Raw genomic sequence first — 25,872 nt, forward strand, 5'->3', positions numbered from 1 at the left:
ATAAATTAATAATGACCTAAAAATGCATTTTAATTCAGGACTACAAGCGCCACGCTGTCATGACTAACACATGTGGATTTTAAATTAGACGAAAAGGTTTTTCTTTTTCAGCCTTAGAGCTCGTCCATAAACCCTATTCTATTGATCAACAAGGTCAAGACTGCTATAAAAACTTGCTATAGTCTTAATTTAGAGTGGAATAGATTTCAATGGAAAACAGAAATACTCCTGACAGCAAAGCAATCATTTTAACACTAACAGTCATTAGGATGGACTCTCTTTACTTTGTGACTGCTCTATCAAGTCTAACACTAATTAATGCGAGCAACTCGGTTTAAATAAAATTAACGCTAAAAAGCAAATCGAATAATCACTTTTAGTGAATATCCCGTTGTAGCCAAGTAATAATTTGAAAAATTTTATATTGTACAGTCTTCTTTGTTAGAAAAAGATGGGAAGGAATTCCTTTCTCAACGAGACTGTTACAATTCTTGAATAAAAAAGCTTTCGAAATTATTGAATGGACTTGCTATAGCTTTACTAAGCAGCTCTTCTGAAGGCAGATAGCCAATAATGGCAAAGAAATCAAAGTTTTCCATTCTACACTTATACTAAACTTGGTATTCTTACCAAGCTTTAATCAAGGTTGTAATCTACACAATCATGAAATATTCATGAATCAGTCAATATTTAAGTAGGAAAAGTTTTGTCAGTTTGAGAAATAGACTAGAGCCAAATCGTTCTATTAGCGGCATCTAGAATTATATCATTCATAACTTTATGAGAAAGAAAAACCCCGAATTCTATAGCCCATCTATTACTGAGATCATTTTTGAACGGCGCATTAACAGCGAATGCCTCTAGTTGCTGCAAGTGTGGAAGAAGAAATAGTGTCATAGTACATATCTATAAGGATTTGCATTTCAAATCCTGTAATGAGATTGGAAATAGTTTTGGGGCCATTGCCTCACAGGCAACGACTAGATGGAAAATTGATCATTTTACCGGGTTAAAATCTTCTATAAGGTAGATCAGGAATGCTGTCTAATAGTTACGAGATTTATTTTTGCAAATTGAGGTAATTGATATAATAAGTGTAATCACTTAGAACTAGCAGTAAAAGGAAGCGTTAGAACATCAGTAAGAGATTATAATTATTTTCGTAAAGAAGCAAGATTAATGTCCATATAGCCAGGTACAAGATAGAGCCATCAATGTCATGGACTATCGGCAAGGTGAATTTTTTTCAATTATGTAATGATATTAGATACAGACATTTAGAATATGCAAAGATAGTGATCGCCAGAATTTTCGTATGCCAGACAGATTTTGGCATTGGTTATAATCATACAGAGTCTCCGTCCGATGGAAGATGGGTTAAAAAATATTTCATCATCAAGTAAGCTACAACTACAACTAAAATCTATAATATATTATTACTCATAATGCAGTTTACATCATATAGAAGAGGTAACTACAGAAAATTTGTCAGTTTACTTTTCTTTTAATGTGGTCATACACGATAAAGCTTTCTTGATCTTTTGATTGAAGTATAAGTAAAAATGTTGTAATATATTAGAGAGATTATCAACCGCTTTATGCCAAGATGTTGGATAAAATTTTTTTGGTTAATAAACGATGACTAGATCTAAACTTTATAGGCTTAACACGGTCTGACAATGAGTTATGCAGAAAGGGAAGGAAGGGAACGTTAAAATATTTGCCTAACTATCGTAGATTTTTAGTTTTCATTTTAATGAAGTAATCCCCTGTAAGGTGGACAAGGCTAAACGAAAGATTAATGTCCAATCTATCTTAGAGGAAGATGAAATTGGCTCATAACTAACGTATAGTCCCTTTAAGGATATTTGAAGAGAAGTTCTCTTACAAGTCTCTGGCTCTGTCGTCATTTTTAGGAAAAATTGTTTACAGCATTGTTAATGCTAATATACTGTAAGTTCAGTTCAGGCGTGGGATAAAAAAAATTGAATTTAAATTTAGTAGTACCAGGGTAATGCATTAATTTGAATATGAATCAATCGAAAGCCATTCTTTGATCTTTCTTGAGATTCAGATGCTCTGCTTTAAAGATCTCATTGAATATGAATGCCCGTATACCCATGGCTATAGACAGGGATGAATGATAGAAAAGAAAATTTATGACCATCATTAATAGTAGTGTTCTGATATGGCGATAGTCATAATTTCAACGACAGACTCTATTAGCATAGGATACGTTGCTAAAATTTGGATATATCCGTATCGTACAAGGCCCTAAGCGTTAGATTTTGCTCCAATATCATCATCTTTATTTAAAAGCAAAGACTATTTATATCTTGTTATTACAGTCTATAAATTACATTATAACTTGAAATAATTTATTCCATCATTGAATATTGACAGTATACAGTACGAATAACATAATTACTCAGTGTTAAGAGTGAGTCTTTATTTGCCATCAGGACATGAATCTTGGTAACCGTCTACTGCACTTATATAGATATGCCGCTTACACAACTGGTTAAGAATTAACACTCAGAATTAGCGTCTTCAAGTAGGATTGAAGAATTGTTTCAGCTTATTCCATCATCAGTTTACCAATTTGCCGGTAGTCATTTATTCTAATTATTGCTGCATTATTCAATTTGAATAAAGTTACTCGATTTATTTCTTCAATGAGAGCACCATACTGAGAAGAAAAGTAGTAGCCTACAACACTTTAATCGTTTTTAATTGGCTTTTTATCGGTATAGTCGATATTTTTCCTTATATATTTAGTATCTTCAGTATGAGTATATAAAGCAGAAAGAACCTCAATTTCCTGCTCGTAGCCTAATCACTGCATCGCTTTGCCTTCTTGAAATACTCAGGAATCTTGATCTCAAACATTTCGATATTAATTTGGGCAATCTACAACGATGGCTCGTTACTAATGAAATAAATAGCCTGCAATACCAATACAAATCATCCATTTGATTTAATCTATGGTGAAATCTGATGAAAATGATCCCATAAACTGATCCTGAGTTAAAGATCTGTTGTATTAGTAAGTACTGGGAAAGTGTGAGATAAAATGGCTGTCTTGTTACTTCTCCAACCCTTTCCCATTAATATTTAGCAGTAAGCAATCACTAAGAATAGTCATTGGCCTTAGGATTATTAATATTGACGGATGAATATAAAATCGTCATCTTCTCTTGAAATAGCAACATATCTATTCTACTGTATGTCAATTGGTATCAAATGTTACCGATAATATTGGCCACAATAGAAAGCATAAAACAGATTTATTAAAGCCATTAACGTCTAAAGAGTAATAGAACGTCTGCATGTTCTCCACTTGACATATTCTATTTTGCATTCCTTACGCAAGATTGTTCTCATCTTCGCAGTACGTTTAATTTCTCATCTGATCATTCTAATAAACATTTCCTATCCATGAATCAATCTATTTCAGCGCTCATTATAATTATTGAATCTCTTAGCGAATATTATCAAAATAAAGTCGTGATCGATAAGGATAGTCTTACGATCAATTTTCAATGTTTCATTATAACTTGTGGTAAGGAATCCAATTTATTAGCTAGGAATGCGTACGATCTTCTCGGTAAGAATAAATTAATATCGTAAATATCCTTGCACCGTCATAGATATAATCATTGAAACTGGTAATAGACTACAACAACTTCTCTTAATTTTCACTCCTTGTTAGCAAAAAATCTGGAATTACTGATATTTACTGTCACTACTGCAATGATCACACTTGTGACAAAAAGCAATAATATTACTTACAATATCGATATCATGGGCAATATTGAACTTTCTGTCAAAAATCACTATTATTACAATTATTCACGCTATTGACCATGTTTAAAAAGTTGATATAAGTTCGTATCTACGCTGGTTAATTATTTCAACAATTTGTCGTATTACTTTAAATTTTAACATAGCTGAATAAAGAATGATAATTTCATAACGTAGAAATCGACTAAGACACGTTAGCAACATTGTCTAGAATGGCGAAGTAACGTGATAGTGCTGGATAGTATGGAGCTGAAAAGAAGCTCGAATTTGAATTGGCAATTAATCGCTTTTTATCGTTAGCTTATTTTAAACGAAAGTGAAGATGGCGACTATCCGATTATAAATTCAATTAAGTAATGATTTAATACTGTTTATCTATCAACTCTCTACTTACCGCAAGTTGCTGATGCAATTAAGAGAAAGAAGTAAATAAATTGGATTCGTAACATGGTTTTCAATTTCACTTGGTCTCGGCGCTTTTGAAAGAATATCCAAAGCAATTTTTATCCAACCGAGAAGTTTTATAGCTAGATATCAATGATGGTTAGTCGGAGTAATCAATAAAATAAAGATTAATTCCGGCTTTGACAGCGCATTTAAAAACTTGTTCAGATAAAGTAAAGGGGAAAAAATCGTCGATACGGCAGTTAATGTACTGTTTTTGCCTGAAGGGAATGGAGAATAATAGTTGGTGGTAGACAAATGAAAAGAATTCGCACTCGTCATGATAAATTATCCTTTAAGCCGCCTATGACGTTTACCTAAAACATAGTTAACTGCAGTTTTAAGCTTTGTTCTTTTCTTTCATCCCCCACCCTTCTATTGAATATAGTTGATCAATCAATCAATCAAGGTAATCAATTCAAGAATGGAATAAAGATGGAATTAACTGTAAAATGTCTCTCGAGAAAAAACTTTTTTCGATCAGCTTGAAACATTTTAATTTAGCGGCAAAAAAGGGGAAAAATATCGATTAATGACAACTGCAATATTTTCAACTCAATCTCCTAACATCATCTTAGGCAATCATGGAAGCTATTGGTATCCTTGATTATAGGCATCGTTGATGGTGTTCATCATTTCAATCCGATCCTATAACTGTCGATTTATGTTTTTATATATTAGATATAATGAGAGAAAAAAGATATATAAAATAGAACAACAACAGTCTAAAATAGACGTACCATTCACAAGGCCTTTGTAAGGCAAAAGAGTGCAATTAAAGTGAATTGAATAACCCACTCAGCAAGGAGTCATAGGCAGTCGTTTTAATTCTACCAGCTGATTTACTCCAGTTAATTCTTGATTTAAAGTATTGTATTAAAGTGATGTGATTGAAACATAAACAATTGAATAGCATATAAATCAATACAATTTAGATTTTATTTGTTGGCCATTATTGTAGAATAATTTCATGACTGAATTTATTGGATTCTTCCTTTGATTTGCTTTCAATTTATTATCTTTTTATTCCTTTTGAATTACTTTTTTCCCCCCTATTCTGTCGTACCAGTCTCCTGTCTACGCCACTTCTATTCAATCTTAGCCATCGATTCATATTGAATACGATATTAAATTTGATTTGACGACAAAAATACTCGAAATACGTTATTGGCATTGAATCTCATTTTTATTCCGTTAACACTTGTCAATATTTTAGCCGGAATGACTCCATTTCACCTATTAGTGCTTTTTCCTTAACTGGTCCCAGAGGAACACATTTTGCATGTTGGCATTGCCTTTTCAATACACTTCTCCATCTCGTCGAGAATCAATTTTGGTTCTCTTTTACGTGATCATAGCCGCAGAAAATGTAAAACGCTTCGGTACATGATCTGCTCTTGAAATCATTGAAAGATGAGAGAAAAAGTAAAATGTTCTGTTTTATCCCTTAGATGGGATTACTTGCTCTTCATCGAATTAACAATAATAACGTCATTTATTTATTCAATGCCGTCTAACGCGTACTTTATTGACTACAAACTATAGCTTGAATTAATTAATTAGAAAATAAACAAAACAAATAGTTAATAGCAAGTTGCTGATCATTAATCTTTACATGAGGTCTATAGTCCTAATTAATGTTACATCATTTGGATAACAATAAATATTTAATTTATCACTTAAGTAAGTTTTTAAAAAAAGAGAAAATGGTCCTTTTTCTATTCGGTTTAGCGAGTTCCTCCCTTTCTCTTTTTGCCCCATCTTCGTATCACTATTAGCACTATACAGGCATAAAATATTCTTCGTCTTATCCATGCTATCCCTACCAATTATGCCTTCCTATTGATTTCGGGCAAATTACTGATAGCCTTTTTCTTTCACAGCCTATTCTATTAAACACAAGATAAAGTGACGACTAAAAGTACTTGAACGAGTGACGATATTATTAGAATACAATCTTGATTACACCATATAATCGAGAGAATAACTATCAAATAAATCTTCCAGCTCTAATCCTTATTCTATATTACTTTATTAATCTCTTTGTAAATGGTCTGCCCTAGTAGATACTAAATCCAACTTACAAATTACTGAAAAGATTACATTTACCTTAGCATCTTTATCAACATTGGACAATGATCTTCTATTGATAGAATGATTAAATTGAAAGATATGAAAGTGACTAAGTCAGAAATGTGTTAAATACCGGAATCAAATGAGAGCCACCTCTATAGTCTAGCTACGGCTGTTTATTTACCACTATTATACAGTTAAAATTATTATGACTAATTAAAACTGATATTGCTAAACCTAGTTATCACAGTTGAAATTTTTTGTTATCCGTTCGTATTTCTATGCACCTACTCTATTTTCTAAAGTAAAAGATGATCCAAGCTTACAAGTAAAAAGGAAAAACCATGACTTAACTATACGTTTATAAGAATTATTGACGTATATTGAATTTGGTAAATTAGCGTATGAATAAAGCCAAAACAAATTAAAAATAAATTCAGAATTCTCTTACTATTCAATATGACTGAACCAGATTCTATCGAATAGCCATCATAGTAACTACGATTCTAGTAAATTTCGCTTATAATCGGAGGCCGGTATCTAGATTGAACGACTTATCTGAGTTATCCATTCCATTCATAGTATATACTATAATATATATCTTACACCCAATCTGAAGCAACAACATCTGCCTTTGAGTTTGTTAACGAAACTGATCAGTAGTAATAGTGATACGTAAAATATATTTACATTAGCTCTGTAAAAGAAATGGATGGATGGATTTAAAGTGTAAGCTATAAGTATGTAAGAAATGATCATCTAGTGATTTTTAAGGAAGTAAGTATGCTCACTTTAGGGCTAATCATGGACTACCAAAGAAATACGAATCCGGTATTTCTTTAGTAGTCTATGAGCTAATTAATGGCATAAAGTATTTAACCGGAAAAGCAATTATAGACAACCCCTGGTATCATATGCGTTTTTGCGAGTAGTAATGCACCCTTATAGGGTGCGATATAATAATATGAAAATGATCGATATTCATTATAAATAGCACTTTTAATAGGAAAACTAATCTTTATTATTAAGAAATTTGAGAAGCAGTAAATAAGTTTCTCTTGGCCATTCTAGACATTCTATAAATGTACGTATGTATGAGATATAATATATACTGAAAAATAAATTATATGAATTACAATTATAAATACCGCACTTAATTAGAAAGGCAGATCTTCATTATATAGAGATTTTAAAGTAGTAAACATGCTTGCCCTGGCCAATTGAAGATATTTAACTAGTAATAGCCATTCCAAGCAACCTATGTGCATGGAATATAACATAGAAATGATCGACACGAACAATAAATAGGGAATTTAATTAGAAAAGCTTATCTGTATAATTTAGAGACTTTAATTTATTAAAGTATAAATATCTTTCCGCAGGCTAATCAGTGGGATTGAATAACTACAGATATACAATACTGCTTATGTAAAATCAGTGGATTCGATTTATGGTAGATGCATAAGCCGTAAACATTTGTATCTCGATCGAAAGAAAATCAATCAGCAGTAACAATCCATTAATACTGTATATCGTAATACAGATTGATGCATGATATCTAAAATATAAATATGAAAACAATAAAGACGAACTATAGGCGATGTACTGTATTTAATCAAAAGGTTTCAGTTATTATTTAGGGCTATACATTTTAATATAGTAAACATACTTCTCTAGCCAATTAATGAGATTAATCTATAACAATATTTACCTTCTTGTTTACGATAGGTGTAGTACACATTAAATTGATAGACTTAATGTATTGCAAATGCATAAATATTTTTTATTAATTAGACCGTGAAGTTATAAACATGTTCAGTTAGTTAATGAATTAATTAAACAGTAAATCTAACCATATAGATACAATATGTTGTAACACATCCATTCATATTTCATCCATAGTTAAGCACAAAGACAGAAATGAATTATACTAATAGATAATTTATTTTAATATGTTTTTATTTATGTTAGATTTTATTAATAAAAATAACTTGTCTATGTTGGCGAATTAATGGAATTAACTAACAACGATTTAGGATATAACATACTAGATATTGTACATAGTCTAACCTCAATGAGCTCGTGCTTGATATAAAAATTATCTAATTTATTCACGTGCTGTAATTTAGAGTAGTACTACTTTTCTTAGCTAATACTCTTGAGATTGATCAGTAATAACATTAGCATATTGCGAACGTAAATTATACACAGTATAATATTGATAGAACTAAATTTATGAGGTACCGCACTTCTATAAGAAACGACTGCTTTTACGATCTAGACACTTTAAAATGAAAAAAGGAATGCTAAATGCTCACCTTAGCTATTTAATCAAATGTAATCATACGATATAAAACTAATAAATCTAAATACAGTAAGTGGTATAAAGGATTTCATTTAAGTTTTAAATATGTGATTGACATAATTTCATATTCATATTTTAGGGTTCTATTAGTATTTGCATCATTCTGGCATTAATAATACAATAATTGCCTTAATAGCTAGATACATATTCTTGGGTCATCAAAGCTTATTCATGATGTTTAGGAGATAGACAAGACTCAAATTTGAATAATCTATGCATAGAAAATACAGTTATATTTGAAATATATGATACATACTGCGTATGTGCATATAAGCATTTATTTAACTTCAAGTTAAAATTTACCCGCGATGTATAGTTATTTGAACTTATTCTACGATTCTTTTTGATTAGTAAACATATATAACTAATATATTTAAAGTCTGTTAGATCATGCTGGTAAATTAATTTCAAGGCATAACATGATCATAAACTTATGAATATACATTTCATTCTACCCTATTATATATAATAGTAACACTACTGCTAATATCAGGAATGCACCGGTACCTACCGAGCTGTACTTTTATAGTATAATTACTCTAATAAAATAACTCAACCCTTGGGCTAATGCCTACTAAAATTTATGTACTTGATACAATATATCTACTATATGTTATCTTTATTGCTATTTTGTTATTACTAATTATTATTTATAATTACAATGAATTTCTTACTGAAAATAAAGTATTTAACGTAAATTTAGCAATATTCATGACGGAGCAAAACGTTCTTATAATAAATGCTATTTAATAACGTTAAATGACTAAATATTATAGTTATAATACGTTAGAATAGCTGAAATGCATTAATTGCTATTAGTAGATATTAGCACTGTAGTATTGATTATATACTAACTGTAATAGCTCGTGCATTGTCCGTTATAAACAATATTTTCATAGCAAGTACTTTACATGAAATTATGAAACGTTTAAAGTTATCTCCATAATACTGTGCTGTATATTTATTTGCTACTGTCAGTATTGGCTAATTATAGGTGATTAGAAATATGCCGTACCTAATTTCCGATATAGAAGCAGTTAGTTTATCGTACACGTATGCGGTTAAGTTCCAAGAGCAAATCTACAACCTTTAGAGTGCTGTCTTGAAGTATACGGAGAAAATATACGGTAGTACGTATACACACAGGTTCATTAAAATTCATTTAATAATATCAAGATTAATTTTGGTAATTAATAGGATGTAGAGCACTTGGCACGACGCATAAAGGTTGCCCATAGTATGGCAGAAAAGAGATTGCTATCACCAATTTCGTAAGCAAATTACTGCTGTCTTAAATGCGAACGAAGGCTAATTTTAATAGTGAAAGAATTTACTTATGATAGATACAAGGTAGCGAAGTTGATACGGCAACCTTTAAAATTATGTCGAATTTAAGCCTTTCTAAACTGATTATGATCAAGAAACAATTGCAATTTTAAAATAAATGCCGTCACTACAAGACCTCTTATTTATTGAATAAATTTTCTTATGTCCCTATAAAAATACATCTAAGTAGAGCGACAATACAATTTATTCTATCTATCTCCTATGTTGATTTACTATGAAATTTACCTTGACGACGTATCCTTCCAGAATTCCACACATTCAACAGGAATTAGATGTTTAATTGTTTAATACAATAAAATGCTGATCAATTAAGAAATGAATTTATTAAGGTGCATACAATACAAAACAGATTATCACTATACAGCACGTCACATTGAATTTCATACCTTGCATCTTAATAAAATCTCATAATAAAAAATCTAAACCATTAGTCTCTACGAAAATCATATTATACAATATTATTATATCATATTCTGTTTATCCAGATTTATTTCCAGTATTGCTTACGCAAGTAATACATTTTCGTCAATAAAAACAAAGACAATTGCAGATAAAACCAAATGCTTAAGCATTCAATTTAAATGTAGTCAAATACCTCAGCCAGTTACGATAGTGGGAACTACTGACAGTTAAGATTAAAATTTTTTCCTTGAGTTAAGGCTATAAAGAACCAATAGTCCTACATAATTTAAGATTAGTTTCGTAGTTTATTACGGCACCATTTTGTACAGAATCGTAGTAAAAACAAAATGATAAAGATAAGCATTTAATATATTTGCGTATATTGAAAACATTATTAAGACTGTGTAAGGAACGTCAATTAAGCATCTTTTAATTTCGCGCGAAGGCATAATAATATTCAGATTAATATTATTAAAACATGGCCTTTCTCCTAGTGGAGTTAGTATACTGCAGAAAATTTATATCACCCTCATTCTTATAAAATCCTGTTATCAATGCGAATGTATATCACAGCAATCAATCACTACCTCGTTCTGATTCTACTATTCCAATATCCGTGTAAAATTATGGATTCGTCGCAAACTGTACATGTTATAATAACGTATAAAATAATAATATTTACGATTTTCAATTGTCATCATTTTAATAAGAATCATTTAAAACTTGTAGCATTTTATTGCTACAAAAAGATACATGTGTTTTTAACATTATTTTAGTATTGAATATCTAATTCCAAACTATAATTTTGTATTGTAATAGCTTTTACGATTTAATCGCATGCCTTCGATAGCTAATTTTAGTAAACGGCGTTGTTGATGAGGTTTAATACCATGTTCTGCTAGCGAGCCATCGATTTCTTCCAATGTATAGTTATGATTTTTGGGCATTGGTTGATAGACATTGAATCTACGAGGAATTCAAAATAGCTTAATCAATGATGTTATGAAAGTTAAAATGTAGATAGTGAGTGATTCATTGTTATACATATATGTTATTCTTACATTCATGATTAAAATAAATGGAAATAGAATCGGTTGAAAGGACTAGCCTATGAAAAAATGCTTGAGACGGTAATGTGAATCTGTGTCGTCCAATAATAATTCATAACTATAAGCTTGTCATCTTCAATACAGCTGTGAATCGCCCTTTAAACTTTTTTATTTACTGTAACTATATCAAATAATCCAATTTGAAGATATCTTGACAAGCAATATATCTTATGAATTTTTTTTCATTTTATTTTCATCGACGACACAAATATGATCATTGCCCTAATCGATTGATGATCACGAAGGCATATTTTTATAATGGTGCAATTGGAATAAATGATTACTGTCCTGCTACATAGTACAAGGGATCAAAGTAAGATGGAAAATAAGTATTGTCTCTTCAAGGTCAAAATAGTATAGCGTACAATTGTACTATGGTGTAGTGTATAAAATTTTTCAGTTTTTGACCATCAACTTGGAGTAATTCAATGGGGAAAGATATTATACGGCGGAATAGGTGATATGTTGTAATAAGTGTAATGTTGCTATACTAAGATTTCACTTTTACCGGATAACAATATCTTCACTTCAATTTTTGTTGTTACTGTCGGTAATCAACATGGTAAGTACTGTATTATAGGTAAATAGCGAGGGATAATGTGGTCATGTATTTACTAACGGTTAAGAGGAAAGATGGCATTCAACTTACCTTCTATCATGTTTTGGTAGTATGCCCATTTTATCGGCTAACATACCCACATAGACATCATCCAATACTTTAATAATACGAGTGCTTTTAACCTTGGATAGCATGCCTTCTAGGACATCGCTTGTTAAGACGTAAGCATATCCAGAACAAAATTGAGGAAATATATTCTTACTGTATTCACGCCTTGATATTGCGTACTTGCTACGACGATCACGTATAGCATAGCGACTTTCTTCTTCAATATGAGCACGACAGATCCACATTTTAGTCGGGAAATAACGTTCCAATTGTAAGACTAATTCGAATAACCGTGGCGCATTAATAAAGACGTCATCATCTCCTTTAAAATAAAATTTAGGTCGACAAAAATAATATGCCCAACGCATGCCCAAGACAGTTTTATCGGTCAACGATTTTAAATTGTCTTGAAAATCACCAAAGACTAAATCACCATGTTCTTCACCTTCTTCAATCACTTTCTTATCCACGGCTTCTTTACCCGATTTACCAACTACAAAAACGGTCCTCCATGCAACCGGATGCTTGGTACGACGTGCGTAATCAGAACCATTTCCCCATGAAGTTCTAATAGCCATTCTACGATCATGATGATTAGGCTTGGAATTAATAACTAATATTAAAAAAGCAGGCGCTTCACAGATTTTAGCGTTGGGTTTCTTAGCATCGTATTGATAGATTGAAATATCTTCGGTTAGATTGATTATAACGTTGCTATCATTATTGGATGAATGACTTAAAGCTAATGATCTCATGACGGAGAAATTGGATACGAGCATATTGGTGGTATCGTTGGGTTCACTAGTTCGAACAATGCGCCGTGTAGCAATAAAAATTCCAGTAAAGCATATAAAATTCAGTAGTAATAAGAGTTGAATATTGCATCGGGCATAAATCATCTTTCACCGAATCCCTTTTCACTGTGTATCCGTCGATGGTGTCGAGGAGAGGAAAAAAAAGAGAAGGAGAAAAAAAAGATCAATTTCATTGACTGGTCATGTGGTAATCGCTATCCCATGCCTACACAAACTACACTGTATGTCCTATACTTTATCCTATGCTGCAGTAGTTATCGACAGTTCTGTATTCTTTCATGCTCCAACTTACCGTTGCAATGGTTGTTAATCCAAATATCCAACGGTGTTACTCAAGGAAAAGTCAATTTTCCAATTTGTACTGGAGATCCAAATTGAAGAAAAGCAATATTAAAAGAGAAGAGAATCGATTGGCCAACGTTAGGATGTTGAGCTGTACACTTTTCCCTTGTGTCCTTCTATAGCCTGTCGATCATGGAGTGAAAGTGATGGTTGGTGTAGTGGTCTAAAATGGAAACGATCTTTGCCCTTCCAGTCAACACCAGGATGACCGAAAGTAATATCGACTTGGAAAGATCAAACTCGTCGGTCAAATCAATTGCAAATGAGATTCACCTTTGAAATCTTTAGTTCAAGGATGACTTTAACTGTAGTAAAAAGTTGCAGAAATGCATTGGCCATCAATAGTTCATCAATTATGACTAAAGATGTTCAACCAAGAAGTCATTGGGCCAACTTCTCCATCAAGATGATGTCGCTAACAAGAAGACTACAGTAGTGTACTGTACAGCATCGTACTGTACACTGTAGACTACAATGAGAGGTCTGGCCAGTACAGTACATTGTACTGTATACTAGAGTACTGTACACTGGAAGGGGCTTTCACTTCAATTACTCTACTACTATACTGTATGTACTGTAAGTATAGTATAATAAATTACACAGGCATGTTTATGAGAGCTTCTTCTTTTCACACATAACAATTTGGATGAATTTCGTTCTTAAAATGTCGCAAAACATGAGTGTTAATTTCTCTGAAACGAAAAGGATCACGCTGTACTGTATGCTAAAATGCCAGATGATTATACCTACTGTAAGAGAGATATGATCAAGTCAATCCATTACAGTGGCTGCGCGAAATCAAGGGTTCATAAGCCTGACGGTCAAACCCATACAGGTACATTCGAGAGATATTTTACCTCTATGGTCAAACTATTTAGCAAGTTATGTCAGGGAACTACTGCCCAAAAAAGAAAGAAAGGGAAGAGGCGAAGTCAAGCGATCGTTGACTATACTCATCATGTGCAGGCGGATTGATTTTTTGCATCATTTCAACGATATCACATCTTTGTCATCGCCTGCTAAGTGAGTAATGTACAGTAGGATAGACGCTTTCATGGGTACCCCCTACAGTAAAGTATAGTAGAATGGCCGGGAAATGATCATGATAGGCCTCCGCCTTACGGTACAGTCGATCTCACTGACGGCCGCTTTGCGTTCCCTTTTTCCTTTTACTACAGTGCGGCACAGTATGGTGTATTGATTTTGTTTTCAGGTTAGCAAAATCCTTCTCGAGGTGCTAGAAACAATCTATACAACCGAAGACCCATCCATTTCTCGCCAATTCCATATACTGTAGAATAATATTCAAGATGACTATTACTTAATTAATATAGTCTATTTAATTTGCTGTATGAAGAAGATTGTGAAAGCAAAAATCAAGACACTACACTGTGGTCCAGGTCGTGTTCAGAGCACAACACACCACGAGTAGCATATTTGGGCGTTGTCTAGAGTACAAAGTGCTCAAGGGTTGACTAATGTTTTCCTAAATACAGTACAGTATTCCAGTCTAGCATAGTACAGTACATGTATGACTAGACAGTACTGTCTACTCTAGATATTGTACTGCAGATTTGCAGTCCTGTCTACAGTACTGTGCAGTACTGTAGACTAGAAAGTAAAGACTGTACAGTAAAAGTCTCTCCTGCTACAGTGTACAGTACGTGCAGTACTGTCAATTCGTTCAACTGTAGTACTGTACACTGTACAGTATTCTTCGCAGGTGACGCTTCGCACTCTCTACTCAGTAGTGTCATACTGTAGGTGACGCTTCCGTAGGTGACGCTTCGCACTCTCTACTCAGTAGTGTCGTAGGTGACGCTTCCGTAGCTGACGCTTCGCACTCTCTACTGTACTGTACTGTACAGTGTACAGTACTGTGTACAGTGTACAGTGTACAGTGTACTGTACTGTACTGTACTAGCAGCAAGTCCATACTGTCGGCATAGACAGTGTGCCAGAAGAAATAATCTACTGGTCAACTAAAGCAAAAAAGGCAACCAACATTGGGTCCATTTTTTCTTTCTTCAACATCTATCTCTACAGTTTACAGCTGGTCGTCTAAGAAACTCAAGCAGTTTACCTGCTAACCTATTCAATTTCGATTGGCACTTTGTCAATCTATACCTTATCGTGGTTATTTCAACTCAGTTGATTTGATATTTTACCAATTGTATCCCATTGAATTCAATATTAACAAGAAACAAGCGAGTGTGTCTATTCATGGCCGATGATACATTCACGGTAGTGTTAGAAGGCGGCAGCCCATGGGGAATCCGTGTACATGGCGGAAAAGATTTTGGATCTCCTATTGTAGTACAAAAGGTAAGAGTTAACTTAAAAAGAGGAAGAAATGAAGATAATTTAGCTAGGATACAACGATATCGATTGACTACGGTCAAGTAGTTAATATAGCGCCATACAGTACAACAGCGACTACACTGTATACAGTGTAATGTGGACAGAAGCCCTTTGATAAACGATGTTGCCACGGTAATGGGCTAAAGGCCCATTGGACTGCACTGCAGAGGGTTATCCCCTTTTTGCTGACATCGTCAACAAAATTCAATATTGCAGTCTATAGGAGAAAGTTAAAATGTAGACAACCGATTAAATCGACATGCTAGACTGGCTATCATGCCGTACAGGGATCCACACTTTCCTTCTTTGATTGATCGATCGATGTAGTCCAAGCTGTTGCATAGTTAGACAACAATGTTTTGTATTGTTTATGCGTCGTTAAGATCGATATGAAAAATAATCTCGGCTTCAAAATTGAAAATGTTCTATATGACAGTGATGTCTTCATTTATCAGATAGTCCAGCACTACAGCAATAGCTTGCAGGTAATATACAACTGAATCCTAAAGTAACTTCCGTTCTAGTCATTATAATTATTTATGTTCTAGTTGCTAAATGCTATAAAAATAAATAAACACTAAGTTAATATAACGCTTACGCATGCAAATAACGTTATTAATCATGAATTTTACATCAGTCACAACTGAAAGCCGTAGCAAGAGTCCACTTTTAGTAATAACGTCTACAATAATATCCTTCTGAACTACACTCTACTATAACGACCTAGAATAGTTAATTATAATACTAAATACGATGCTGTGTTATGTTGAAAGTCATTTCGTAATCAGTTTACATAAAGTTACTCCAGGTTGAATTGTACTATCTGTTAGTCATAACTTGTAACCAATAATCTTATTGATGGATAACTATCCTTACTGTCTATGAGGATTAATGAATGCAATCATTAGAGTGCTGATGGCCTTCTAGTATGCAGAATTATAAAACCTGGACACTCCACCTACTTTAAAAAGTAAAGCACCCGCATTATCCAGTTGATCATGCGATTCAAAAATGACGTTGGATAAGTTTACGGATTAAGTTGGAGTAGCAATGACTACAAATAGTAGTGAAAAAGTCGCAACTAAAGTATACTCCAATGCATATGGCATACTCACAGTTCGTTGTGCTTACATGAGCTGCAATCTATACGTATCCTTGCTAGAAATCGTTAGCAATGCATGTCTGCAATAACATGTAGGACAAGTACGGTATGCAAAGTCCATCTCCTTGAAACAGTTACAAATGATATTATTTGGGCTCATATAGCATATGTTTTATATCCTCAAAAACAAAAAATTCAACCGTAGCTTTTAAAGAAGCATATTTATAGTACCATTACATATTAAATTCGATTGCAGTCAACTATCGAGATCGGTTTATTTGCCTCTGTTGTGATCAATTATTTTGCAATGTTACCCATAGAAAAGTGTTACTTCACAAAATGGTACAGGTCTACAACATTATGTTGCTACTCTTTATAAATATTTTATTCTTCCTATCCTTTTAGATCATCCCTGGTGGTAAGGCATCTAAATGTGTTCAATTAAAAGGCGGTGAATACGTCATAGCTATTAATGACAATCCATGTGGACCTTTGCGACATGTCGAAGTTCAGTCACTAATAAAGAATAGCGGCACATTAAAAATGGTGCTAACCAGGTAAGCGAGTAGTAAAGTATAGATCGCATATAATGTGGCGGTCACTATGCTATTTATTTTCAAAGTATTTTTACCAGTATTTCACTTCTGAGTGCATCCAACGTGATCATAAATCTTCCATCTTCCTTTTAGACATATTAATTATTGACTTATCGATATGCGCTAGTTATAAGTAGCAGTAGCTCTCATCAACAAATGCAAATCAGTTATCCACTGAACTTGTCACAATTTTTCTTTAATCGAGTCGCCAGTTTTTATTTCTTGTATATGTATGTACACTATTTTGCCAGGATGATATCTAATTTTTCATCTGTAAGTAATATCTCGATTTTATATGTGTAGCAATATAAAAATTCTTTATTTTATTAACGATGAACCCTTCACTACATAGACATCATAATAGAACCTATGATGTAATTGGTAACCTAAGTTTTGGCATTTGCTATTAATTATACAAATTATTTTGATAAATTTCAAACAAACTACTATTCCTTTAAGACAACACTAACCGTACTTTATGGTAACTACACAATACGTAATATATATTTATTCAAGTATTGTTTTTTGGATGGAGGAAATAATTCGATTCTGTAGCATGCTTTATTTGCTAGCGCAAAGTAGTAGCGATAGTACTTATTACAGGGCATTATCATCGTTCACCTTTTATGTACTGTATGTGTAGTTAATGTACAGCCAAATTATTACTTCGTTGTTTTATATTGTAAGTATTATCTACTTTATTCCACATATATTAATACGATAGCATTACAATAATTTCAATAGCAGATTTGCTGTAGGTAGTTGCATAGCTGCTCCTTTACTTATCATCAGTCTACGTGGTCTTTTGCAAAAAGCTTAATTTTTTGAAATTAATTGCATTTTTTCTTTAATTATCCGGAGTCGATAACACAATCAACATATTACGTAACATCAGACAGGATAGTTGCAGTAATGTAATTAAATTAACCAATTCAATGAGTTATTAACAATAATTTATTGTATCATGTCTTTAATTTGTATATAGTTCCAAACTCACTGCCTCTAAAGCTAACAGTAGTGCTGCTGCTTCTACTGCTAAACGTCCATCGAAAGATTTAACTACATCAAAGCCGCCAGGAATAAAAGACGCCACTATTAAAGCCTATTCCAAGATGCAATCCAAATCCCCTAAAAATGGTACTATTACTCCCTATAACCTTCTATTATTGTCAAAACGACATCAATTCATGTCACTGATTTTGCTCTTTCTAATGGCTGTGTAGCTGGAACTGCTTCATCTATTAAGGATAAAAAATCATTGAAAGATACCGCTGCCGAAAAATCTCCCACTAAATCATCAACTAAATCTACGAAAGATGATGAAAATAGTAAAAGTAAAAGTTTTGTCTATTTCATTTTTTATTAAAACTTATTTAATAGACTAGGCTAAAAGCTGTTAACCTTCTAAATCATCATTAGTATAATATGATACAGTTTATTTGAGGCAATAGCAAATGATTAAGTATGAAAGAGATTTCACGTTATTTCATATTCTTGATAAATGATTTTGTTTAATTTATGACTGATAATTGTTACTTCTAGAGTCAACTAAAATAAAACCATCTGAAATCATAGCAAGTGCTAAATCATCTACTGCAGATCAAAAGAAAGGTTGTTCTTAAATGAATGTTCCTATTCCAAATTATTTGGATCTATTTTGTATCTTTACAAATATCTCTGACGCCAATTGTATTTGTTAATGTAGAATCTACGCCTTCTCTAACCACCACAAAGGCCCCAGCTGCAGCAACTGCTACAAGAACGACTGTTACTACAAAAACACCTGCTACTACAAAAACGACTGTTACTACAAAAACGCCTGCTACTACAAAAACAACTGTTACTACAAAAACGACTGTTACTACAAAAACGCCTGCTACAAAAACGCCTGTTACGAAAACGCCTACTACAACCACGAATAAGGCCTTTATCAAGCCAACGCCCAAAACTACCAGTGATAACAGTTTCGTACAAATATACTATTTGTCCATAACATGCATAAATTAATGAAATATTCCCTTATTATTTGATGGCTAATTATAATCTTTTAACTTCTGTTATATATGCAATAGAATCTACGAATACTACCAGCTCAACGACAGCTTCCAGTAAGATTACTATTAGTAAACCTACTTCGAAACCAATTAGTACGAGCAAGAAAAACGATAGTGATAAAGCTTCAGCTAGTGCGGCTTCTAAAAACAACGAAAAGAAGCCTGAACCCCCAAAGAGTACGATAAAAAGTGAACAACCGAAGGCTAGTAACAGCCCCAAGCCCGATGGTAAAAAGACGACTAAAATTACAATCTCTGCTAGGTCGAATCCTGATGCAAAGATCTGCAATGGGTGTAAAGAAGTTATCAGGTTCGCTTTTTCATTCTGTCGCTATTTCAAGATACTAGAACAATAAGACTTGCTTGATGCATATAACTTTGTGAAAAGTACTATTAACCTATTTGGGTTTATTTCTAGTAGCATTTTCTAATTTTATTTACCATAAATCTTGTTATGTAGTGGTCCACATTTAATGGCTATGAATAAGCCTTGGCATCCAGAACATTTTCTGTGTCGTGAATGTGGAAAGTCTTTGAGGGGTATAGAATTTATCGAAAACGACGGTTTTCCGTACTGTGTAGAGGACTACTATAATCTATTTGGAAACAAATGTGCTGGCTGTGGCGAACCAATTAAGGAGGTTGGTAATAGTATCAAAATTTTAATCTTAATAATTTTAATTGATACTTTATAAAATAGTCCTTAACTGTACAAGACTTCGGTAAATTGGTGGATACTTGTACACAATTTCTTGAAAGACTTTTAACTGATGATATTCACTGTATATAGAACTATATTAATGCAATTGGTAAAACTTGGCATGCAGAACACTTTGTTTGCTGTTTGTGTGATAAACAGTTGGGAAATATTCCGTTTCATGTCGATAATGGTAAACCTTACTGTGAATTTCATTATGAAGAGTTATTTGCAACTAGATGTCATAAATGTGATGAAGCTGTAAAAGCTGGAGAGCAGTGGATTGAAGCCCTGGGTCATAATTGGCACAAAAGATGCTTTCGATGTGTGGTAAGTAAGAGAGGCAGTATAATTAGTAACACAAATCGTTACATCATTTCAATTTATCATTACGGTGTTATAGGAGTGCCAAATTGAACTTCATGGAAAGAGCTTTTATTCGCGAGAAGACCATCCATACTGCAGTGAGCATAGGCATCTTATTTCAACCTAAGCTTCTGCTTATATGTTAAATAGTTTGAATTAGTAACATGATTAAAAAGCTATCCGGTATTATACAAAATTTAACGTGAGACTATTTAATAACTTTACAATTTGTTGCATAAGTTATAGTCGTAAATTTTTTCTTAAAAATTTTCTTTCTCCTCTTTAATCGTCTATATTTTTCCGCAATCACTACATTTTTGTCATAAATAATTTCGATTGTATTAATTGAAGGTAGTGCTTATACTAACTTGTTGAATTTGTATGAATGTATGACTAATGTGGTGATCGCTCACACTCATATGGTGTACTGTTTGTAGAATCTGATATTGTAGGGATATATTATCTTACGTGCACTCGGACAAATCGGATTAATGTCATCTTTGATGATGCGTTTAATAGGACTAATCACTTTAGTAAATGAGTACTTAACTACTTATTAATCAGATAATACATTACTATGATTGTTGGCAATATATTGATTCGCATGTTATTAAAGAATATCGTATGAAATCATCCCATTATAACAGTAATTTAATTGCGAATTTTTATGATATCCTTTACAGTATCGGTAGAATTTTTTTATTAAAATATAATAAACTTGTGAGGTTAATCAATCTAATATAATTATTTAAAGATATTTGTTACACTTTACTTTTATGTTTTCATTTTAAAAATAAAAATTATAGGCTATTTTTAGATAGGTGAATTTGTATTAATGTCTCGACAAGTCTTGCAGTTTATCCAAAAAATCACAGTAAAATTCATCTATACGTACAGGTGATATTAGTAAAATTTCAGATCTATTAACGGTGATGTTGGATGTTTGAGATAAATAGTGAATACCCGTATACCTAAATTTTTATACTCTCGGTTCAGGCAAAGTAATCATCAATTAAATTAAACTACAATAACGACTTTTTATAACGGATGATGTTTTCGAAATCTTCAAAATAGTAAGAATTGTTATTGATTAATTGATAAATATCAATGTAGTTCTCTTACATCAGATTTTCAATAATGGTAAAAATAGGTTACGAAAGTATTTATGTATCTTAAGTAACAGAAAACATGGATCGAACCAGGATCTGGGGTTATGTAAAGAAAAATATATTCTGCCCAAAATTGCATTTATAGACCTGAATGTCGGTTTTAGTCTGGAAAAATTTGATCTTTCTGCTAGAAGCAATCTATTGTTACTGTATATTTTGAGCTGTAATTGAACAACTTGCAAAAATTTTAATTGTAATATTGTATCCAGCTTTTCTTGATATTAAAAATATCATTTCATCTTCCTAATTACTTGAATCATATTGGTTTGAGTATCCTTTACACGAGTAAAACATGATTAAATTTCAGTCATGAGGAATGAAAATCATTAAACTGTAGTTTCAGATACGACAGAATTATGATCATTAGATAAGATGCCATCATCGATGGGTGATAAGGTATCTTTGACAACCGAAAATGTTTCCATTTCTTTCTTTTGTCTTTTTTCTTTTCTTTTGTCGCAACATGTAAGAAATCTATATACACATATTAAAAATTATGAAGGCAATATATGTAAATAATTACAAGCTAGAGAAGAATAATTAGAACTTTCACAAATTCTTATCCTCTCACTAGAAGTGATTCAAACGTGTATTGTAAACCAGATTATGCAGATATTCGATTGATACATTTTCTTAGCTGATTACAGAGTTAAGGTAACAAATGTAAATTATATAAATACAAAATTACTATTGAACTTACATTAAGAATACTTTTGGAGGTAATAAAATTAAGTTTGCTGCTGCGAATGCTATCATAGCACTTCGTGTGTTAGCATGTAGGATCATGAATCTTTGAGCCATATACTCGCTAATTACCTTGCCAAATATATAAAGAATGGCAATCCAACAAAACACCATAGCTTTTAATAAACAAGCAATATATTTTTAAAAGAGATAAAATACAGTCAATCTTGATTGAAATGTTTCTTACAATCAGAGTATTGTTGCTAGCTAATATTTGATTAAAATATTATATCAAATTGAATTCCTAATAAGGGAATACTTGTAATAAGATTTTAGTTGTCTAAAACGTACCATATTCATTTCTCTTGATGGTTTTGCTAATCATATTCAACATACAAGGCACAGCTATTCCCCCTAACGCACCGCCTACTATACCTAATTAATAATATATAGGAAATGATGGAATAAAATCCTTTATTAATATATATTAATGCTTTATTTTGTGAATAAGATTTACAGTTAAAACTATACTGTATATAATCAAAGTAGAGCTAGTTGTATATGATAAATTAAGTTACTGAAGGATATAATACAGAAACAAACTTTTTCCTTTCATATTCTTTAATTTGTTACTGAATAAGCTATTTAAATGTACGAGACTCGTAGATATCAATGGTTATCCTTTTCAATAGTGGCTAAATTTTACTACCGGACTACGTTCTCCCTGAATAGATCATAAAGACTCGTACTGATAAGTACCATATATCAAATGACATATAAGATATCGATGCTAATGTAATCTATTTGTTGCCATGTATCCTCATTTTTTTTTAAATTAGTCTGCTTTATACTACTATGAAATTATAGAAGATCATACTTCCAAACAGCAACCAAAGCTGTGGCGTACCCAAGGCAATCATTCCCAATGGCGCAATTACACATGTTAGCCCTATATTGGCTAGAATGCTATCTCTTAGATACTTTCGAAGGAAGAGCCAACCGAGAATACCACCGGCGGCAATTCCAAGTAAACGAATACTTTCAAAGATGTAAGCATTCGCTGATGTCCAACAATATGGATACAAGACAAGATAGGTATTGACCAAATCGGTCAATATAGCGTAAGAAAATACAGTGAAAACTAATGCTACCAATAACAAGCGAAATCGTAATTTATGTTTTCTTTTCCTTACTAAAGTAAAGCATGTCACGCCAAAGCTAATTAATATGTCCAATAGCAGATTTTTTTTTACTACATTGTGATCATTTCTTGAACAATTATATTTGAGATGTATAAATATAAATGCAAAGATCAAACTGATTATATATATACTAATACAGATAATTAATATGACAATTAAATTATAATGGGAAAGCCCTCGAAAAATCATCTGTAAAGAAATAGCATAACCTATATACATGCAAACTGTTAAGGTTGCCCACTGTAAGCCTTGATATTTTTGTGGGCAACCTTCACCTACGATGGCAAATAAACTAAAGATGAACGTTGGTAAGCCACCTGTTAAGCCTAATACTAATGATCCATATATCAGTAAATTGGGATTGTAACGGCCGTATACAGTTAAGAATGCCATGATGGCTTGACAAAGTAAACCGAATATAGATATAAGTGCATAAATAGAACGTTTGCCATAACGATCCGACCAACTTGCTAACAAGATGGAACTAATAGCCGTGGATATACAGGTTACCAAGTTAATAGTACTAATGGACACAATAGACGGTCTAGTCATGCTAATTGCAGCCAATCGATACGTTTGTGATGAGTTAAAATAGATGCATGAACTATTCGATAAATAATAGTTTGCAATCGGCTCAATATGTCTTCGTCCTTGTTGGTCGACAATAAGATTGGTTTCAATAGCATACTGAACCATATAATTCGTTAATACAATGATAGTTAACAAAAAATGACTTGGCGACAATGCCTTATGAATAGCTTTACTAACTTGAAATTTGGCGACTGTCATTTCTGATGTAACTTTAATTAGAAACCAGCGGAGAAGATAATGTTGTATAATAAATACCAGTATCCGTATATAATCAATTTATAGCCAATGAAAAGTTTCTTGCTTATGCCGTCTACAGGATAAATGGCAACTGAGATGTTTGAATAGACTGAATTCGATTAACCAATTATAGTAGACATCTTGTTTTATAAGTTAATGCAATTTACGTTCTTTAATGACGATAATTCCAAATGTCCTGTTAATCCTAATCATCAATTGCCTTATAAGGTAGCCATAAAGTGGATAATATCCACATAAACGCTCATAGATACCAATACTATTTGATTCAATAACTACGATCGGCAGTTTAAATCTAGTAACTCCTAGTCGGTCATTACCATAAACTGATCATTATGTAACGATAACTTACTACTTCAGATCTTACTTGCCAGTATCATTGATAGAAGTCATTTATCTTAACAAATTACCGAGTAAAATTAGCGCATAAGTAGTTCTACGCAATGTATATGTGTACACAGCCTTGGTGAGTTGATTTTAATTATTATACCGTGCATTCAAGGACTATTGTAAATTTTTTTGACCAACGGACTCTGGACACCTACGGCAAATTATTACTATGAATTGTCTACTGTATACAATAGTCGATGCTAGAAAAATAATAACTTTTAGCTTGGAAACGTCATCTGCTGGTACTATATACAACTACTGTCAAGTTGCTCAAACATAATGTTTGCTTTATTGACATTGCGTCGAAAACATGGCATTGGTGGTAATATTAAAGAGAGCTAATGCATCTAATTTTATCCACGCCCACTTTGACTTCAAACATAAATTATCAAAGCTTATAGAATATTTCTACAGAATCTTGTGTGGGATGTTGAAATTAATTATAATAATTCTTTATTTACTTTTTAGCTTATTTACTACGACATTTAACTGATTTTACGAATGATGCTTATGAAGGTATTGAAGATATTTTATGACATCGTACTGAGTATAGTATCAATTAATATTAGCTCATTCGCACGACATGGTATGCGGGTTAGGCTAGTAACGGTATATATGAATTTAATGTATTGTATGAACAGTATTCTATAATTTTCTATTTATATTTTATAGCTTATTTACTACAGCATTTAACTGATTTTACGAATGATGCTTATGAAGGTATTGAAGATATTTTATGGCATCGTACTGAGTATAGTATCAATTAATATTAGCTCATTCGCACGACATGGTATGCGGGTTAGGCTAGTAACGGTATATATGAATTTAATGTATTGTATGAACAGTATTCTATAATTTTCTATTTATATCTTATAGCTTATTTACTACGACATTTAACTGATTTTACGAATGATGCTTATGAAGGTATTGAAGATATTTTATGGCATCGTACTGAGTATAGTATCAATTAATATTAGCTCATTCGCACGACATGGTATGCGGGTTAGGCTAGTAACGCTATATATGAATTTAATGTA

General features: G+C 32.4%; 3 protein-coding genes across 3 annotated transcripts; 1 reads left to right on the forward strand and 2 right to left on the reverse strand.

The window, feature by feature from the left end:
* Window positions 1–12,189: 12,189 nt before the first annotated feature.
* TRIADDRAFT_28091 (uncharacterized protein) lies at window positions 12,190–12,966 on the reverse strand (the record flags this gene model as incomplete). The annotated part of the gene is made up of 1 exon (XM_002114441.1): window positions 12,190–12,966. The coding sequence occupies one exon, from the start codon at window positions 12,964–12,966 to the stop codon at window positions 12,190–12,192; it is 777 nt and encodes a 258-aa protein (XP_002114477.1).
* A 6,976-nt stretch (window positions 12,967–19,942) lies between these two features.
* Window positions 19,943–20,671, forward strand: TRIADDRAFT_27665 (uncharacterized protein; the record flags this gene model as incomplete). Its single annotated transcript, XM_002114130.1, has 3 exons — window positions 19,943–20,122; window positions 20,272–20,508; window positions 20,582–20,671. Coding segments are annotated over 3 exons (507 nt in total), but the record flags the coding sequence as incomplete, so codon positions are not given.
* Window positions 20,672–22,039: 1,368 nt separating this feature from the next.
* On the reverse strand, window positions 22,040–23,992 carry TRIADDRAFT_58346 (uncharacterized protein; the record flags this gene model as incomplete). The annotated part of the gene is made up of 5 exons (XM_002114442.1): window positions 22,040–22,187; window positions 22,414–22,573; window positions 22,749–22,832; window positions 23,305–23,544; window positions 23,809–23,992. 5 exons carry the CDS (start codon window positions 23,990–23,992, stop codon window positions 22,040–22,042), a joined length of 816 nt encoding a protein of 271 aa, XP_002114478.1.
* Window positions 23,993–25,872: the final 1,880 nt, after the last annotated feature.

The sequence above is a fragment of the Trichoplax adhaerens genome, genomic scaffold (genome assembly GCF_000150275.1).
Source record: "Trichoplax adhaerens TRIADscaffold_7 genomic scaffold, whole genome shotgun sequence".
NCBI lineage: Eukaryota > Metazoa > Placozoa > Uniplacotomia > Trichoplacea > Trichoplacidae > Trichoplax > Trichoplax adhaerens.